This window comes from Parambassis ranga, chromosome 8, assembly GCF_900634625.1.
Source record: "Parambassis ranga chromosome 8, fParRan2.1, whole genome shotgun sequence".
NCBI lineage: Eukaryota > Metazoa > Chordata > Actinopteri > Ambassidae > Parambassis > Parambassis ranga.
The window spans coordinates 12,791,480-12,810,347 of NC_041029.1; the positions used below are offsets into that span (position 1 = coordinate 12,791,480).

At 40.5% G+C, this 18,868-nt stretch overlaps 2 protein-coding genes across 2 annotated transcripts; both read right to left on the minus strand.

Moving 5' to 3' along the window:
* Positions 1-1,680: 1,680 nt before the first annotated feature.
* micall2a (mical-like 2a) lies at positions 1,681-13,374 on the minus strand. Its single transcript, XM_028412059.1, has 17 exons — positions 13,041-13,374; positions 12,788-12,836; positions 11,598-11,739; positions 11,340-11,506; positions 11,130-11,260; positions 10,566-11,051; positions 10,284-10,468; positions 8,435-8,495; positions 7,768-7,973; positions 7,505-7,609; positions 7,243-7,307; positions 6,944-7,067; positions 3,163-3,265; positions 2,996-3,069; positions 2,799-2,913; positions 2,676-2,722; positions 1,681-2,583 (listed from the first exon to the last, which is right to left on the minus strand). Exons 1-17 carry the CDS (start codon positions 13,181-13,183, stop codon positions 2,504-2,506), a joined length of 2,283 nt encoding a protein of 760 aa, XP_028267860.1. The 5' UTR covers positions 13,184-13,374; the 3' UTR covers positions 1,681-2,503.
* A 2,245-nt stretch (positions 13,375-15,619) lies between these two features.
* On the minus strand, positions 15,620-18,113 carry LOC114439960 (visual system homeobox 2). Its single transcript, XM_028412174.1, has 4 exons — positions 18,042-18,113; positions 17,644-17,944; positions 17,202-17,359; positions 15,620-16,036 (listed from the first exon to the last, which is right to left on the minus strand). Exons 1-4 carry the CDS (start codon positions 18,111-18,113, stop codon positions 15,620-15,622), a joined length of 948 nt encoding a protein of 315 aa, XP_028267975.1.
* Between the last annotated feature and the right edge of the window lie 755 nt (positions 18,114-18,868).

An 18,868-nucleotide genomic window follows, 5' to 3' on the forward strand; every position in this document is an offset into this window, starting at 1 on the left:
ATAATTTCCCCTCAATGCAAATTTCTACACACTAGGAAATTGTGAGCGTATTTACAGCGCTCCCTTAACACAGTCTCTGACACAGAAAATGGATAATCTCCATTGAACAGGGACCAAAACAATGCAATTTTGTTTGCAGAGGTGTGAGAATCTAATTTTTGTTGCTGGAAGATAAAACTCACAGTCGAATGTAAACAATAGCTACTCATTTGAATCGACAAAAAGACAATGTTCTGTGCGTGGCATCTGTTAAAATCATTTTAAAAATGAGTGTAATTACTGATTTTAAGTCTTGCCCTCAGTGTTGATCTAACAGCAATGTATCAGAGTGTATGTGTACTGTATATCTCTTTCTCTCTATACAAATATTATGATCTCTCTGATGAGAATTAAGTCTCCAGCCTGGATGGCCAATAAATTAGAAGCACGCTTCTCGTTTACTCATCAGAGCTAATGAGCCTGATAAAATTACCTCGAGGATCATAATTACAGGCTAGTGGCAGAGACTCTGGCAGGGACTGGAATAAGACACACACACACACACACACACACACTGAAAGAGAGAGAGAGAAATTAGAAGAGACCAAAACATCATAAAGCAATAGAATTAATAGAATAACAGACTAATATTCAGCAAAGATTGCCATTCAGGAATCCCAGGGCTATATTGTTTGACATTACATGTTTAAAAAAATGTACAGGATTAACATAATGTAAGGTGCTGAACAATATCACAATTTCCACCTTTCTGTCAGAGCAGTTCAAACTGATTTTTACCACCCTTTCATAAAGATTAAGCACTTCATGGGTAATGGCATATTTTAATGAACGATGGCAGCCTGGACACAAGAGCTCACCTCAGAGGATTCCATTTCATCACACATTCACAGGATGAATTGTTTTACTTATGAATATTAATGTCCCTCTAATTTGAGGCTGTTGTTAATGCTTGTCGCTAGGAGCTTGGCAAATCAGGTCCCATTCCTGTTAAAACCATGTATTAGACACCCCCCTGACACTAAGCCCTCGCCTTTGATTCTTAATTGCAGAAGTGCAAGCATTTGCAGTAGATGGGGCGCAAAGCTTTAATTAACTCTAATATCACACATTCAGTCTCGACTGTCACCCACATCATGCGTGGCATTTTTTTTTTGTACCAATAGCATCCACAACTCTGCTCAGTTAGAAAGATTTGTGTTCCAAGTTCATGATCGCAATTTCATGCGTCTCAAAAATTGAGGCATGTGTAGTTTATAGGCGGCGGCTCATGTATTGACGGCGGTGAATTATCTTGATGCTGTCTTTAAAAAGAGCAGAAATTGATGCAGCTCTGTGATCAGTGCGCGCTTTTAATGCGAGAGGAGTTGCAGCGTTGTTGGTTTCCTCTGATCTCAGCAGCCGTTGAATCAACAGTCATTGGAGGAGCTTGTAACGGAGTGATAAAAAGTTTAAATAGAGAGATGTGTGCCAAAGGGAGCCGTTATTGAGGAAATAATTCAACCTCTCATAGGCGCTAATCTTCAAAGGATTTATTGGACAACAGATTTCAAGTTTTAAAATCCTATAAATAGAGAACAAGTACATACCTTTCAATAACACTTCTATAATGCAACGTTACAGTACATTCCTTACAAACACTGCGAATGCCATTTTCACACATGAGCGACTCCACGCGCCGCTTGAACATTTTAATAGCTCAGGTATGGAGCAATTCTGAAGCAGATATTAGTAAAGAGTAACGTTTAATTAAAGCAGGTTTGAAGATAAAGCGCTCAATACAACCTATAGTTTATAAGCCTTCCCCAGCCATAAGCTACTGCTCTACCTAATCCTCTTTCACATAACATTATTGCATCAGCACAGCTGAACATTTTTGCAGCATTTATAAAATTAGCAAAGAAATTAACTGTCTGTACTGTGGCAAATTGGATTTCCAACTTCTAGCTCTTGTGATAGAGCATACCCAGGCTGCCACCTACAGTACAGTGTGAGAGAGAGAGGGAGGGAGAGGGAGAGAGGGAGAGAGAGGGGAGAGGGGAGAGCAGCAGCCTGCAACATGTGTGGCTCTCCATTTTACACTCCACAGCCATTCACACTTAATTGTCCGGGCTCTTTACTAATATCCGTATAGGAAATTTGTTCAAATCCATTATTAAATAAATACTGAAATAATTTCATTTTGCATCAAGGCTGTTTGAAGGATTACACATTTATACTCCTCACTCATTTGGATATGGAACAGCCAGTGTGTCCCCCTCCCACCGAGCCATGCATACGTTCATGTGCATTTTATATTTTGGAAACTAAGACACAAACACATTGTGAAAGACACATAACTAAAGGTGTTTTTTTAACGTTTAGAGTAACTTTTCTGAAACAAAGTGCAGACAAAGCCCTTAACTTTTGAATACTAGTAATATCTCTTCTTCCACACTATATTGTGCCTAAAATATAACCGCTTTAAATGTTTAAAAGAAGATAAATACAATAAAAACAATTCATATCATTCAACCTGTCTTTTACTTCTCCGCCTGAACATTTTTGAAATGGAGCTTTTCCTCTTATTTTTGGTTTTCTTGACTCCTGTTGCCCCCCCCAAAAAACACCATAAATGAGATGTTTTGATATTATAAAGACAAATTTAAACATTTTCTTGACATTTTCTTGATACTCACCAAGATTTTGCATCATTTTATTCAGCTGCTGATCCTCCTCCACTTCCCTGAAAGTAAACGAAAGCCTTACTGCCTTGTGTGCACATTATATTAAATTCTCTGCATTGTTCTGAGGTGGCTCACCTCAGCCTGTCCTCATCCAGACCCTCCACGATGGCGTTTCTGCCATCCACGATCTCCATCAGCCTCTGCAGCAGCTTCTTCTCCCTCTGCTGCTCCTCTCTGGACTTCAAATGATCTGTGAAACCAAGGAGAACTTGCATGTTTGGAAAAAGAAAAGGAGGTAACAGAGGTGAGTAATGAGTCTGATTTTTTTTTACCTGGCTTCTCCAGCAGCCTACGAAGTTCCCCCTCCACACCTGGCTGCTGCTGCTCCAGCTCTTGGGTCCTGGCTCTAAAATGTAATGTTTGAGGTCTCCGAACACTTAGAAAAGAGTATATAATGAAGTATGTAGCCTTTATCCTAGACATGACAAGCGGTACTTACATGTATACAAGCTCTGACTCCTTCCTGATGTACATCTGCTTCTTTCGAATGAGCTTAAACCAGTCAACCATCAGCGGGTCCATCAGTATGTCCCCCTCTCCCTCTGAAAACACATTAGTAACACTCAATATATTAGAAATGAGATAACACAGTAATCTTCTATAAGCAGTGATGTGTTCATATTGGTAAAGATTTATCAATTAATTATGATCACTTAAGGATTCAGTCAATGACTGGGCAGAGTACAGAAATGTACTTTTAATCATGTGCTCTGTAGCTGGCTCAACAGCAACTAAATGTTCCTGACTTAACTGAAATCCTGCAGGGATAAATTAGGCACAAAGTGTTTAGACAGAAACATTTTAATACAACTTTGGCTCACATTATACACAGCGAGATTTAACGCTGATTTGTTTTCTTATTTACACAATTATAACGTTAAGTGAAAATGAGGTTTTTAAAGACCATTTGGCTGGTGTGTGCTGTGGGAAGGTGGTTCTGAGGGTTTCTTTGACAGGAGGGAGGTTTATTAAGATGGCGGGTGACTCACCTCCTGGGACTATGTCAACACGTTTATTAAAGGGGGGGGCTATGTTGGAGCCAATAATCTCAAAAATGGAGCCTAGACTGTTGGCTACATCTGAATCTTTAAATTTAATGTCAAAGACACAGTACAGGATGTTACAGCAAACCTGGCGACCTCCTTAGTTTGTACTTCAGAAGAGAACATGACATTCCTTTTATTCCACGTGATTAATTCACCTAAATGTCGCTGTATTTAAGCAGTAAATTAAATCATCTGCAGTAAGTTCTCATTTGGGGCTTTTAGTTTAGTGATCATGCACTCAAAAAGGGGTTTTAAATGTCAATTAAGGGAAAGTTATTATTGTAAATTATGAGGAGAGTAATACAGAAAGAAACAAGAATCATTGTGGACTTGAAACTTGATGTTGGTCGTGGAGTTTAGGACCAAATCTAAGGTTAGAACTCTATTTATTACACATCTTTTACCTTATATGTATGTCCTAAAAATAAATGTGGTTGCAACAACATTCTGTACAAATCCTGCAGTGATTTGATGAATGAAACCCTTGTAAAAGGCTTTCTGCAGTTGTGTAGAAAATGGAGTGAAGATGCTTTGCAGAGGCTATAAAAAGACAAATGGTTAATTTAAATCTGCAACAGGTGGAGCTCCCATTTTTCTATGATTGGCAACAGCTGTGGCCACATAGAAAAATGCTGTACATATTCTGGATGTCTGTTTGTTTGTTTGAGTTCTCTCTTCTTCTGCCCATGATTGTAGTGTTTCCATTTAGGTGCAGGACCTAAAAAACAAGCCTACTGTGAAAAAAATCTACTACTGCATCTACTTGACTCAAAAAAAATATTGTTTAGTGACCGGGACACAAGTTTCTGCTTCACACCGGAAATACTCGAGTAGGTGGATCAAGTCATTTATGGCTAAATATTTGCCCATCTCAATTACACACCAATCACTAAATGCATATTTGCATTAAAGCATAAATGGAACAGATATCCGGCCATCACCAAAACTACTGTGACTGAACTGGAGTGCCAGGGTTTCTTTTTTATGGTGACAGCTGAGAAGCAGAAGATCACCTAGGTGGTGTGCAATTGATGTCAAATTCTGGCCAAGCGACTGCATGCTCAGGCTTCCTGGGTGGCGTTTAGGAAGAGAAAAAAAAAAGTAAGGAGGAAGCAATCGACTAGAATATATATTACTCTGCTCAAGTCATGTTGACCTTGAGCAAAGCAATCAGGGCCACTACTCCGACTACCTCAAAGGAGAGGCAACATCCCCGTGGGCCGGCTGTGCCTCTCACCTCATTTGGCTGCAGAAACATTAATAGAAATGGCAGGTAATTCCCCCGCAAACACACACACACACACACACACCTCCAGCTGATGGGGAAAATAATGTGTGAAGCAACCAGGACACAATTCACTGACACAGCAAAGGATTCAGCAATTCACACAAATGCATTAAAATATTACATTTTTGCATTGTGGTTATTAATTGAAAAAGAATTATTTGACCGCTGGAAGTGCCTCACCCTCCTGAACCATAAACTGTATTAAAAGAAGTTTCTTACACTACAAATTGGTTTGTTGGCTACAAAAACTATTAATTTGAAGTGCCACATTTGGGCTGAGGTTAGAGCTGGAGCGCAGCAATGGGTAGACCTGACTGAAAACACAAAGACAACCAAATCTATGGCAGAGCCTACCTATGACCTGCGTCAATATCTATTTTAATCTAAAACAAACTCATTAGAACATTTTTTTACATGCATCAGCTGTGTACACACACACCAAGAATTAGTGAGTCCTCATGCCACAAGTACCAGGATGTTGTATTACATCTGATTGTGTTTTGTAGTGTTGAAGCCAGCCTAGTTTTCTGGATATTCTAACCAACACCCAGCAAATATATTGTGACACCCTAGTGGGTTCCCATTATAGTCACACTCGCGCAAACGTACATACGGTACTTTAAGGAGAACAGCCATAGGCTGTGTCCCAGTTCAGGGGCTGCATGCTTAGAGGTGACACATTCAATAAGGTGTTTCCTTGTTGGGAGGTGTGACCTTCTTAGACCTCAAAGGTCATTTGTTATACGGGGATCTATTCTGTGGTAGACTTTCTACCACACTGCATTGCTCCTGTTGCCTAGCAACCTACAGCTGATGTACCTAGAGAGTAATGTAGTGTTAAAAGGGTACTCTATGACTGTTGTGTCAAAGTTAATAACATGTTTTATAAACACTGATTAGTCAGTTTAATGTGTGGAGTCTGCTGTCATACCATCACAGGCGTACAATGAACTGAAATGGTGAGTCCACCTGATGCATCCTTTGTTACATGGAAAAGCCATTTGTTGGCTGCATTTGAAAGAGCCATTAAAATAGGGCCACCTTGTCACACCTTTGTGAAGTAATGGGAACTGGGACACAGCGACAGAACGTACTAAGACTAATACAAAGTCACTTTACATGTCGGACATGAAATTTGAGACGTACTTCCATACGTCTAAATTGAAATAATTTTTTCTGCTCTCTGACTTTTAAATTCTAGTCATATCCATTTCATTACACCCTTTTCTCTAATAGAATATTCTTCTTATCTGATCAAAATCTCCATAAAACCCAACTTTCAGCTCATCACAAGGCATCGGGCGGTGCTCCAGAGGCAGTTCATAATTGCTTTGATGGTCTTTTTGTTCTGTCCTGTTGTTGTGTTTTGTTTTCCCTGGGGTGGGGAGTTTGTCTTAACTTAACTGTAAAATTCCAATTTCATGTTGTCACTTACTGTACCATCCTGTCAAAATCAATAAACATATTGATGATTAAAAAAAAAAAAAACTAATACAAAGTATAAACACAGCCAAAATTTTGGCAGTTAGCGAAGTTGACCGTTTGCTGGTTATTAGAAAGATCATGGGATATGGGTATGACACTGCCCAGCTTTGTTATTGTCAGGAGTAGGAAAGAAAGTATTATTAAGTGTTTTTTTACTGATCGGCTGAAAAAATGAGGAAGAGTGACGCACGATGGGTGTGCAGTACAGCAGTGTAAAAGCAAAATAACAGCTGGTTCTAACAGTTGAGTCGTGTTCTTAAATGTCTGCTGTCTTATAGTGGTATAAGTGGATTGTTTGAAATGTATCTCACAATTCTTTTAACAATCAATTACAGCTTAATGTTTCAACAGGAAAAAAAGAAGGAAGTAGAAGGGGAGTAATGTGGAAAACAATATCGTACCTTCCTCACAGCTGCGGAGCTTCTTTTCCAGCTCCACACCCTCCGCCTCCAACTGAGCCAAGTTGGTCTCAATATCATTCAGCTCCTGCTCAATCTGCTCCACTGGAATGTGATAAGACTTCACCTGATGTGAAACAAAGACCTCAAGTCACAGAAAAGTAACGACAATTTTAATTTGAAAATTTTGACTTTGGCCAGTTTAATGTAAAGAAGGTCATCCATTTTTTTTTGCAGGGAATGAAAGCATATTTGTGAAGCTGTTAATTAATCTCTTAAGAGACTTAATGGAGGGAACTTACAGAGGGTGACCTCATTTCAGTCCTGGAGGCGTTGGTGGGTGACAAATACTTTCCCTTTTTAGCAGCTAAGAGGTAGATAAAATAGGATTAGATAGCCCTTTCATGGCAGCTTTTCAGAAAAGCATTGTCACATATGACTTCACTTGATTTATTTTCACTTAAAAAAACCCTGCTCACAAGAAATCAACAAGATGTCTGAAGACTTGTGTGTGTGTGTGTGTGTGTGAGACATTTTTTAAAGAAAAAATAGGCAGAGAGCAACCTGATGGATTTCCATGATGGGCTGCAGCAGTGGAAGAGCTAATAGATTCCACAGTCGGCGGTCTGGGTGGAGATTTTACAGGCGAGCGACTCCCGTGTTTAAAACCTGAAGTAAGGACAGGAAGTTTTACATGATATAGATCTGTAGTTCAATCTGAAATCCCCCTTTTCCTGTTTACTACTCAAAATATAATCAAAGCCCAATGTCAATGTTGTTGCAGGGATTAGAATTAAATTTGATGTAAATATGCTAAAATCACTCACCTTGGCTTTCAAAGGCAGACAGAGGTTTCTGAGCACCAACTTCCCTGTAGCGTGCAGGATCAAACAGAGCAAAGCTAGGTGAAGGCACAGCAGCTGTTGAAGCAGAGGGAGGCCTTGTTGCACTGATGGAGTCATTGGAGGAAGTCATGGGCATGAATCCTGGTGCATATTGCTCAGTGAAAGCATCAGGTTCATGTTCAGCACCTCTGTGAGTAACAATCAAAGAAGAAAGCCTCGTGTAAAAGTATAGCACGTATGTGACATGAAAAAGCACCGACAGGTGAGGTAACAGTATGAAATCATACACAAAAACACCTCACCTTGCTCGTTTTATTATATTAAAAGGTGATGGAAACAGTGGAGGAATCATCAGCAGGGGTTAGAAGTGAGATAGTCTAGTGTTAGAGAAGGAAAGGTTCAGGCCTGGCACTCCTTAGGGCTTGTTAAGATGGAGGACAGAGGTACGGCTGCACTCAGAACCATGCAGTCAACAATAACAGAGAGGGATGAAGCTCGAGGTGTCCATGTTCTGGAGAGTAAATAAGCTCAAAGGTCAGAGATGTTAAACAGTGTTTTTTTTCCCAGCAATATGTTGCCCACCTGTGTGAACCTTCCACTTCGAGCTGATTAGGTGGTTTAGTAACAGGGACAGCATTATGATACTTACTTTAGCCCAAGCTCTGTTTTCACAGGTTTGATGTTTGTTTGCCACTCATAGTGAACTGGATCTGCAGAAAAATGATAGTGACAGAAAACATAATCAGGGTCACATTTCTTTCCATTGTATGCTGCTATTTATGATTTTATTGATAAAACCTGAGGTTTGTAAGTGATAATTAACCCTGTCCTTGCCCTGTCAGACAGTCTGGTTACCGGTATATGTTTTTCACGTGTAAAACTGCATTTCAATTTTTTTTGTCTACACAGTCTACAAAGCTGACAATTACCACAGAAGTACTTCACAGGAAGGTCGTACGCATGGATGAATATAATGAGAAGTTACTTAAAAAGTCTCTCACAGATAATGTAGTAGAAGATGATAAAGGGACTAAGAAATCACTGGAATTGCATTAGGAGATACTTCTGCTAATCCTGCCCTGAAGAAGGACAGACAAACATACTTTGCATGCGGCAAGAGGACACAGTGGATGAATATGCTTAGACAAGCAAAAGACAAGGAAACATTGATGAGAGAGCATACTTCACTGATGCTGAACAGAACCTGATCATTTTCTGATTATCAACACTATGAAAAGAACCATTATTTACTAATATGGCTTCTCTGAGGGTCACTGTAAGGCATATTTATACTATTTCCACTTAGACAGATAAGTTCACAGCTCCGCCTCCGAACAGAAGTTGGTCTAGCTAGAAAAGCAGGTTATCTATGGTTACTCTGTAAGGATTTATCCTGATGATGACATCTTCGCAATTCTGGGTCAAAGATCTTGACCATCGCTGGCACATGTTTCACTCAATACAAATTAGCCTTTGTGCAGAGTAAGCTGTAACAAATGACCTACATTCTCCTTTAACATTCATACTAAGAAAAGAAATATAATTAAAGTTGTGCAGGAGAAATATTCTTCCTTAGTGTTGATCATACATTAATTCTTTCGTATTAATCTGATTAACTTCAGTCTAAACAACTAAATCATCACAAAAAAGAGAAGCATCCAATTTTTAGATCTAAGAAGCTAAAATAACTAATGGGAGGTAAAATATTTACTCATCCAATTGGTGCCACTTAATCTGATTTATGATTTACCAATTGTTTCATCTGTAAATAAAAACATAATAGAAAAGTAAATAGCTTATTCTGCATGAACTTTTTTACAACTAGTAAAAAATTAGTAAAAATGAGTAAACTTGCAGCTGCAGCTCTTGTTTTCTGTGTGACATCTGCTTTAGCAACTTAAAGCAGTTCATGTCATGCACACAAACAAAGGACTCCCTCGACTCTTCTTCTCACACTCACCTAAACAGCTGATAATGAGCGCAGCTACGGGCTTCATTAGACAGTCTCTCACAACAGTGCACTAAAGTGACTGATCTGCACCTCCACATCTGTGTAAGACCCAAATTATTCACTAATCCCCAAGGGCGATTACAACAACAAGTTGGAGTGAAGCCCGGTCTATATGTGTGGTTACTATTAGTGAGCAGACTTCAATTCCATGCCAGGAAAACGTCCATCAATGCTAAAAATAAATACAATTCACAATAAAACCACCAGTAATTGTGTTTCTGTCGACAAATCCACCGACGGCCGTACATCCCAGGAGAATGACAGTTCAACTATGAAAGTTCATTAGTGTGAGACAGAAATTAAAATGTCAGCTAACAGCATGCTACATGCACCGGCTGTATAAATAGGGCAAAAATGACAAAAGGGCTTTGTCTGAATGAATGTGTGAGACAGACAGAAAGGAGAAAGGGAGGGGGGGCTGGGTGGATGTTAGCTACATGTCAAACAACAGACCAAGAACAAGTGAAGTGAGTTTAGCAGAGCTTGCCTTTGGCGGTTTTGCAGGCAGTTGTTGGCCTTGTGTCGTCTTCGCTGATGGCCTTTCGACATCCCGCTTCCTCACTGCGTGTCTGGCTGGTGGAGGGCTGTCCTGCACAGTTTCCTGCTGGGTCTTGGCAGCATTTATCTCTTCTCAAACTGGAGCTGTTGGATAAACTTGGCTCGACACCAAACCTGCAGTGAGAACCCTCACCATCAGCATGGCAAAACCACAGCGTCTAAATATAATCTGAATATAAATTAAACACAGCTAAAACGATGTGATGCTCACCGCCTCTCTGCTGATCTGATGGTGAATGGGCGTTTGTTGTTATTACAATTACAATTTTCTTCTGCTAGCTTCTTGCCATTAATCATCCTAGCATTGCTCTTTCCTTCGTCTGCCTTCAGTGGGACCTTTGGCTTGGCTAAACCATTGGAAGACTCAGTGGACTTCCTGTTTGCTGCTGAGGTTTCTGTAGCTTGTGGTGCGGTCTGGAAAAACTTCTGCCGTGCCTCCTGCGTCTTTTGGGCCGAGACCGTCCAGGCCTGGGAAGGCAGAGGAGGACTGATAGGCTTTAGAATCATATTGAGCGGGGCGGTCAGCACCGAAGAGAGCTGGGGTGCAGGGTGGGGCTGGCTGGCACTGGCAGGTCTGTGTTTTATGGCAGCCTCAGAGCAGGAAGGCTTGTTCTGGTGGGAGTTACAGATGAAAGTGTCTGGATTCTTCCCAGGTTTGTAGCCTCCTGCATGAAGCACACTGGAGCATTCGCTGCACCTGGAGGAAAAAAGTGAATTAATATGACATATGTGACACATAGGATCATTTAGAAATGATCAAAGATGACTTTGTTACTTAAAACAGCTTCTGTGATAGAGTCTGCTGTCCACAAAGTGCCTCTGAACCAGATGAACGTGGCTCTTGCACGCAACACATTTGCTGTTGAGGGTCCCATTTTTGTTGGCACTTTCTGCCAAAACCACCTTCTGTGAAATAGAAATAAATAGAAAAATAACTTAAGTTAACTGCCCCAAAATTCATTATTTGACATAATGCAGTACTGACCTGAGCAGCCGCCCTGGCCAGCCTGGGTGAGGCCTGAGCTGTGCGAGTGGAAGGTAAACAATTCTCAAAGGCAGTTTTAGACACAAAGCTTTTGGCAACCACTGGGAGATTCTTCTTCTCTGATGGCTCCTCCTTGGAGCCCTCTGCTGGCCTTTTTACACCTCCCACTGAAGACAAGTATAGCAGCATTAGTCTCAAACCATCACACAAGTGTGCACAAACTCATCTTCAAAGTTAGAGGTTTTTTTTTGTTCTCACTGGGAGGCCGCCCTTTGAAGTAGTTGTAATACTGGGAGACGTAGGTAAGAATGCTCAGCCTGTCTGGGATTCTTAAAGCCACCATGTCTTCAGCATCTAACAGAGCCGGGATCCCCAGCTCCTGTTCTGCGACCTGAAAAGCCTTGAGAAGAAAAAACACAAAAAAAGAGAGAGAGAGAGAGAGAGAGAGAGAAAACTTCAACTCTGCCATGAAAAAAAAAGAAAAACTTCACTGGGCACACAGGACACGTAAAAAAAATGTCAGACAATCCTTTAAATAGACTAACAGTATTCAGAGGCCAGCCAGGAGAGGTCTGAAAAGGTCTGCATAATGAATAGCACACTTCCTGTGAGTGTGTAGGGAGAGAAAGAGGATGGCGGGAGCAGGATGCCAGGGCATTGTTTAGAATCAGCCTGGACAAGCTCATTAAGGTTAAAGTACTCTTAGTAAACGTGCTAATATGAAAGAACGTGAGGGTCTGTTTTGCTACAAACACACAGACGCATTTTGTGACACAGCCACCTGTGAGACACACGATGCTATTCATGAAATATAGAAAGGGTGTCAATGACTAAACAAGCTGTGTTCTCATGTTTCAGCACAGAGAGCATCTTCAACAGTACATCAGAACCTAAAACCTCATCAAACACGCAATTCTCCAGCCACAAAGCTGCTCTTCTGGTGTAGCATTCGAAAACTATACATCTTCAAGTTAACAATCGTCATGAGGATCGAGTGGCAGATGACAGCATGCCTCATTCAAAATGAATAGGCTGGAGGAGCCTCTCCCCTGAGATCAGGTTTGTTGCTGACTCTGTCAGCATCATCCAAGACAACAAGGAAGTCATACAGAGCGCATATATACTGTAGCACTCAGCAGGGCCCTCCAGAGGAAGAGGGTAAATAATGGAGAGGTCCCGGCTCTGCTGCTCAGAGGTTAACAAAATAAATGAGATCATGTGGACAGAGGCGAAGAAGAAGTCTGAAATTAGTAGAGATATGGATGTTGCTGCTGTGCTCTGTGAAATGTGGAACCATATTTGACCAATATACTGCATAAAAGCCAAGGCGGGAACAAATACTGCGTGTATTGTGGGTCTGATCTGAAGGTTTACGATGATGCACCAGGTTTAGCAAGAAATGTGTTCTTCTCAGGGCGACAAAAGAGTAAACTGCTTGACAGGCTTACCAGTCTGTTGTTCTCAAACACATCCTCCTTTCTGAGTGAGTCATAGTCACTGGGAACAACACAAACAATCAAGAAGTTAAGACAAGTTGCACCAGAATAAAACAACAAACCTATGTTTAGAAGCAGTATAGATATTAAGAAAACTAGCACTACTACCATACAAGAATAACCCAAAAACACTGGAGGCAGCCACCAACTTAAACTCCAATAAAATGTCACTACATTCTAGAACTTTTGTTAGTTAAATACTCACATCAGGTCCGGTCTGTACTTGTGTATAAGAGCACAAAAAGCCATTCCGTCTCTGAATGAGGTGGTCATATTGGTGACGGCCACGTCTCTGTAGCCGTCACACTGCACTTTACACCACTGCTCCAGAGCCCTGATAGCGGCCATTCTCTCCCCCGGCTACGGCGCGGCTCCACCGCCGCACTGGTGAGCTCAGAGCAGACGCAGTGAGCAACAGGCAAAAGGTTTGAAGTGTGCGGAGGAGTCAGAGGAAAAAGAAATAAAAACAAAACGTCTGTCCTCAGGCTGTGACCGTGAACCGCGGAGCCGCAGCTGCGTCCTGTTTCCTCCTTGTTACCTGACTGATCGCCGGTCTGAACGAGCCGCTGTGGTCCAGACTCTACAGTTTCTCAGCTCATTACACTAATTGACACCCACAGCTTATTCACTACAGCTGAATACAGAGAAAAGTGCTCACCACGAGTGTTATGGTTACTTTAAACATAAGGTTTTATATTCTAAAATACAATTTTCAACACTTTCCTTCAGATTATACAATTCATTGTTTTTTTTCACTGTTCACTTACTGCTAGCTAAAGCAGAATTAACATTTTATTTACCAAAGTCAACTTACAGTGAAGATAAAACAATATAAATGAATAGTTTCTTGTTCCATGGCAGCCAACCTTCTTTAAATAAAATATGGCAGCAGTTTTTTACCTGTTTCCCACAGCACGAGCAGTGAAGCTAGCTCACGTAATAAAAGTTTGTTTCTTTAATGGTTGTTTAAAAGTTTCCGAACATTTCGGCTAAGTAAGAAAACATATTTAACACATTGCGCAAGTCTTAATTAGGGAGGTCTGCACATTGTTTGTTAGCTTGACCTGCATGTACAGCGAGCTACCTCTTTGCTAACAAGTTTAGCAAACAAGCTAATTTAGCTAAATATTTAGCTCGTAGCTATTGTCATTACCACCTATGTAACTGTATTGCACTGTTACTCTTATTAAGTATTATGAATATATACGTTTAGTAACTTTTAAATAATAATATTTTTTATTCAATTATTATTTGTTTTTATGTTAATTAATTTTATTTTATTGTAATTAATTTAATCAAATGTATTTATTTACTGCTCTGTATTTTTATTTCTGTCATTTGAAGCAGACAGATTTGGACTCTTTTACCAGCGCATACATAATGAGCCACTTCTACTGTCACTTTTACAAGGTTTGCAGGGACGTGTACAATAATATATTCACTTAATGCTTCATGTAACTTTTGGGCTCCAGTAAAGCAAGAATTTGCTTCTAAAGTCAGTATAAAACAGCATAAAACATGTCACATCAGCCATGTGTGAATTACTACTGAAACTATGACATGCATTTTTTATTTTATTTTACTTTTTTTTTTTTATTTTTACCCCACTCGTCTTTTTGCAGGGCCTAATTGGGGACTAATTGAGGCCAACTGTTCTCATATCAGGATTCTGACCTAATTAGCCCACATCACTGTGTCCCATAAAATCTTAGGGAAAAAAAACTCAGCAACTTTTATATAGACATTAGAATTCTAACGTGTGAGAAAGCTAGCGGAGTCATTCTACCTTAACAGGAAATAACTCACTGCGCTTCTCTGACCCATTTTTAAAAAAAGTAGTTCCAAATCAAATTTGACCCTCAGCCCTCATCAGCGAGTGGCCGAACCTCTGACACTGGGAATGTAATTAGCAAGAGACCAGAGCTGAAATTGAGTCTCTGAAATATGAGCGACCCGCGTTGACCTCATTCATTAAAACGGGCCACAATTACTGTAAGGCGTGGATTGTTTATTAATAGTCAAAAAGAGTAAATTTAAGCAGAGACAATGAATAAGAGGTGTGTGAATAAAGTACAGTAAAAATAATCATGCAGATGCTGCAGTATTTAAAAAAACCCCAAACAACTGCACATTGACCTGTCTGACCTGTTACCACTGAGGACATAATCATGTCCAGTAGGGGGCAGTGTCACACTGCACTGATAGATGATATAGCCTGTATTTTAATATTCGATTTAGCAGTTAAAGACACACATATTGTGCTAAAGAATGTCATCTAATAATAACGCTGATGTTCTAATCATTACAATATTATACCTTTTGTTTGAAATCTATTATAAATTGAACATGTGACATGTCATCTATGTAATACAAAGTCCTCATGATTTCATTTTTCAGCTATTTGTGCAGTTTCCTGTGAGGACGTGCGTCTGCATGTTAGACATCCTGCCTGTCTGTGAGTGTAACCTAAGAGGTCAGAGACGAGCTATCATTACTGAAATCATTTAGAATTAACTTGACTGCATCGTATTTCAGATGTATCCTTATATACTGACACCATAAGGTGTCGACATTTGTTACTGTCGAAGCCCCCTGCATACAGTGTCACAACATAAAGAGCATTGGTTTTTAAATAATGTTCGGATGAAAGCATGAATCTGAACTCAAAATTCCTAACAGAAAATAATATATAAGGCTTCATTTACATTTGACAGAAGATACAGATATAGAAATATACATAGAGAAACATATGTGTGTCTGTACAAACAGGAAGAAGTAGGGCCATCAGTCACCGTGCATGTCCTCGGTTTCCTGTGTTTGTGACTGTGTGTTGCTTCCCGACATGCTTACAGTGCTGTGGATCTCGGCCTCGTGCTCTCGGGCTTTGGCCCTCAGCTTGGCGATGCTGCAGGAGCGGAGCTCCTCTGAACTCGTCCCCTCCGGCCTCTCCCACTTCCCCATCCTCTGTGTCACGGGTTGCACTCTCAGGCTCAGCACGGCGCTCTGGCCTTTGGTCCATGGGTAGTCGCCTCCTTCCTGTCGCCTCTCCCAGTGCTCGCCGTCAGAGCTCTCTGCCTGTTTCAAGCTGCTGCTGGCTTTCTCCAAAGCTTCATCACTGTCTTTTTTAATTCCAGGGCCCGCCAGCTGGCCCTGGAGTTTGAGCTGACGCCTCATCTTGGCACGACGGTTTTGAAACCAAACCTTGAAACAAATAAAGTATGGAGATGGAGTTTATAAATTTGTGAACAATAGCTCCAAAACATTAACATTACATCAATTCATTACCTTACTTTAGTGTTATCAACTAACCTAAACCTTTGACTAGGTGTCTGCTATCTTTCCTGTAATCTCTATTGTAACCACATAAAACTAATCACACTAGTATAGTATTTAAAATATATTGATGTGCTCATCTCCCAGAAAACCTCATTGTTGTGTCATTGATCACCATGGCGGCTGTGATGAAACAGAGCGTACAGCTTCATTTGCACACTCTACATACACCAACAAGCACGGGTGTAGGTTTGCATATGAACCATAGGGACATGTCACAACTAATATCTCGAATAGACAAAATAGTCCCTATCAATATTTAGCATTTTTTTAATATATATTACAAAAATATGAATTTATTCAAATTTTTTTGCAAACTCAACAGTATAATTTGTGTAGGTTTTTTTTTTTGTTTGTTTTTTTTTACTTGCCATAATTTTGTATAATTTTGCATGCAGGCTCATGTTCTCCTCACATGGACGTACACAAACAGAATATAATGGCGGCAAGTAGAAGAAACGACTAAGTGAGCAGACCCGTGTGTTGTGCTGACAATGTTAAGTTAACTGCGGTTGCCTGCAACTGTATGTCCTCAGAAATGGGTGAAACTTAACATTAACCTGGTATTCAAACTCATTTTGTCCTATTTTCTGCTTTAGATTGCCTATAGACAATGTTACCAAAAAAGAAAAAAGATATACGGAGCTATATCAACACACAGGTAAGTAGCGCACACAACAGGGTGACATTAAGCTGTTCCACCCGACACAAACCTATCGTTACAAATTGATGGTGTGGCATTAAGGGTCATGATGCACTTTATGCAAAAATGCTAACCATCTCCTGTTTTGCTATAAAAATTTGCCGTAATGTCTGTTGTTTCGTAAGTAGCCTAGGCCAAATATGTTTGCATGACATAAAGTATATCCTTACTAGTGTTGATATAGGTTTACAAATAAGAATATGAAAATCAGAAATCCAGTACAATGATTGGGGTTGGTATTGTCCCTACCAAAGCTGAGACCAAACATACGCCCTTGCTATCAGTTAAATGAGAATAAATGAAACAGGAGGAGCTGGGTCTGACTGCTACCTGCACTCTGGCCTCGATCAGATCCAGTCTGAGGGCCAGGGCCTCCCTCATGAAGATGTCCGGGTAGTGGGTGGTCTCGAACGCCTTCTCCAGCTCCTCCAGCTGCCAGCTGCTGTAGTTGGCCCGTGCACGACGCTGCTTCACTGGCCTCTGTTCATCTGGAAAGCACGGCACAAGCACCAATTACACAATCGCCAACGGGTGACTAATGGCTCTATATTGGATAATTAGCACGGCAATCATTAGGCCCACTTTAACACTGCTTGATAATTGATTGTTAGTTACGAGCTGTTAGTCAGTCTTTTGTAAACATTTACACTGCGATCAGATGGTGCTTGCAGACTGTCTTAGACACACACACACCGTGCCAGTTTGGCTGTGCCGTCTCTGTACAAGTCCACTATCTGACTGTTGGCCCACAGCAGCTGTGGTTTGAACTCACCTGTGCCCTCTGTGAGCGGGCCAATCCCGACCGCCTGCGTGGCCAGGAGCAAAGCCTCCTTGCATGGCTCTGGCTGCAGATAACTCCTCAGGGATTCATAGCTAATAAAGGGCCCCGGGATCAGGATCTGAGGCTGAGAGCCCACTCTGGTTGGGAATGCAGGAAAAAAGTGAGCTGCAGGTGAATGGAAAACTGCAGGAAAGAGAGTGGAAACCAGCTGCCCCCGGCCAAACATGTCCAAGCTATTAAAAGTCCAATATTTAGAGTCCCATCCACTGGAATCGCTGACTTTAGTGGGGCGCTGATGGAGGAGCGAAATACATCCCAGTTTCTGAGGTAGACAATAAACCTGTCCAGGTTGTGTCGCTGAGGTGCTCAGCTCAGGTAGAAGGTGTTGCCTGAAGGAGTAAAGGTAAAGACTTGGAGGTGGTCTTCACTTCTCCACCAATCCTGTTCCAGTCACATGACATCCAAAGACACAGCAGGGCTTGGCTCATGAGACAGAGGTGAGAATCCAACCTATGACTCATCTGTATTTGTTTCTCAGACATACATCCTGCAAAACTATTTCTAACATCACACAAGTGTTCTGAACTTCCTCCCTCTGCCCACCTGAGACAAGTTGTGACATTTTTAACTTCTGAAACATCCACACGTGTGACTAATGGCAGCTGAGAAAGCTGTTTATGTTCATTCAAGCATATACAAGTCAAAGATCTGCACACTGAAGCCTTACCTGGCCGGTTTAAGGGCTGTCAAATAACATATCACTAACACTTAGTGAGTTGATTTATTGACAATATTATTACGTCTGTTGCTCTTTCTCATGTGATTGAACCTATTACTCATAACTATTATTTTTATTTTAAATTAATTTATTGAATTTATTATTTTATAATAATAAACTAAAAACATTTTCTGGATATTTCTGTTTTATTTAAAGGTCCCCTTTAATATTTAAAATATTGCAGCTTTACTGATTTAAAATAACTGTGTTTACATACTCATGCTAACTTGTTAGAGATAAGATCACCTTGAATAATAAACATCAGTGATGCATAGAGGCTAAAATAAGCCTCATATTATTATCATATTAAATTTCAGAGGGAGAGATGAGTCTCATTTTGATTTTCCTTCAGAGGTTTGTGCATAGATCCTCATAAATAGACTTAATATACTTGCAATAAAACAAACTTTAAAGGCTAAAATCTAATAGAATAAAGTT

Bases quoted from the DNA above. Each gene is read 5' to 3' on its own strand.
- micall2a (XM_028412059.1), bottom strand. From the start codon at position 13,183: ATGGCCGCTATCAGGGCTCTGGAGCAGTGGTGTAAAGTGCAGTGTGAC. The intron at 11,052-11,129 runs GTAACAAAGTCA...TTTTTCCTCCAG, and splicing joins TATCACAGAAGCTGTTTTAA to GTGCAGCGAATGCTCCAGTG. The intron at 10,469-10,565 runs GTGAGCATCACA...TTCTCACTGCAG, and splicing joins ATCAGATCAGCAGAGAGGCG to GTTTGGTGTCGAGCCAAGTT.
- LOC114439960 (XM_028412174.1), bottom strand. From the start codon at position 18,113: ATGTCATGTGACTGGAACAGGATTGGTGGAGAAGTGAAGACCACCTCC. The intron at 17,945-18,041 runs GCAACACCTTCT...CTCCTCCATCAG, and splicing joins CTTTACCTTTACTCCTTCAG to CGCCCCACTAAAGTCAGCGA. The intron at 17,360-17,643 runs GTGAGTTCAAAC...CGTGCTTTCCAG, and splicing joins CCCGCTCACAGAGGGCACAG to ATGAACAGAGGCCAGTGAAG.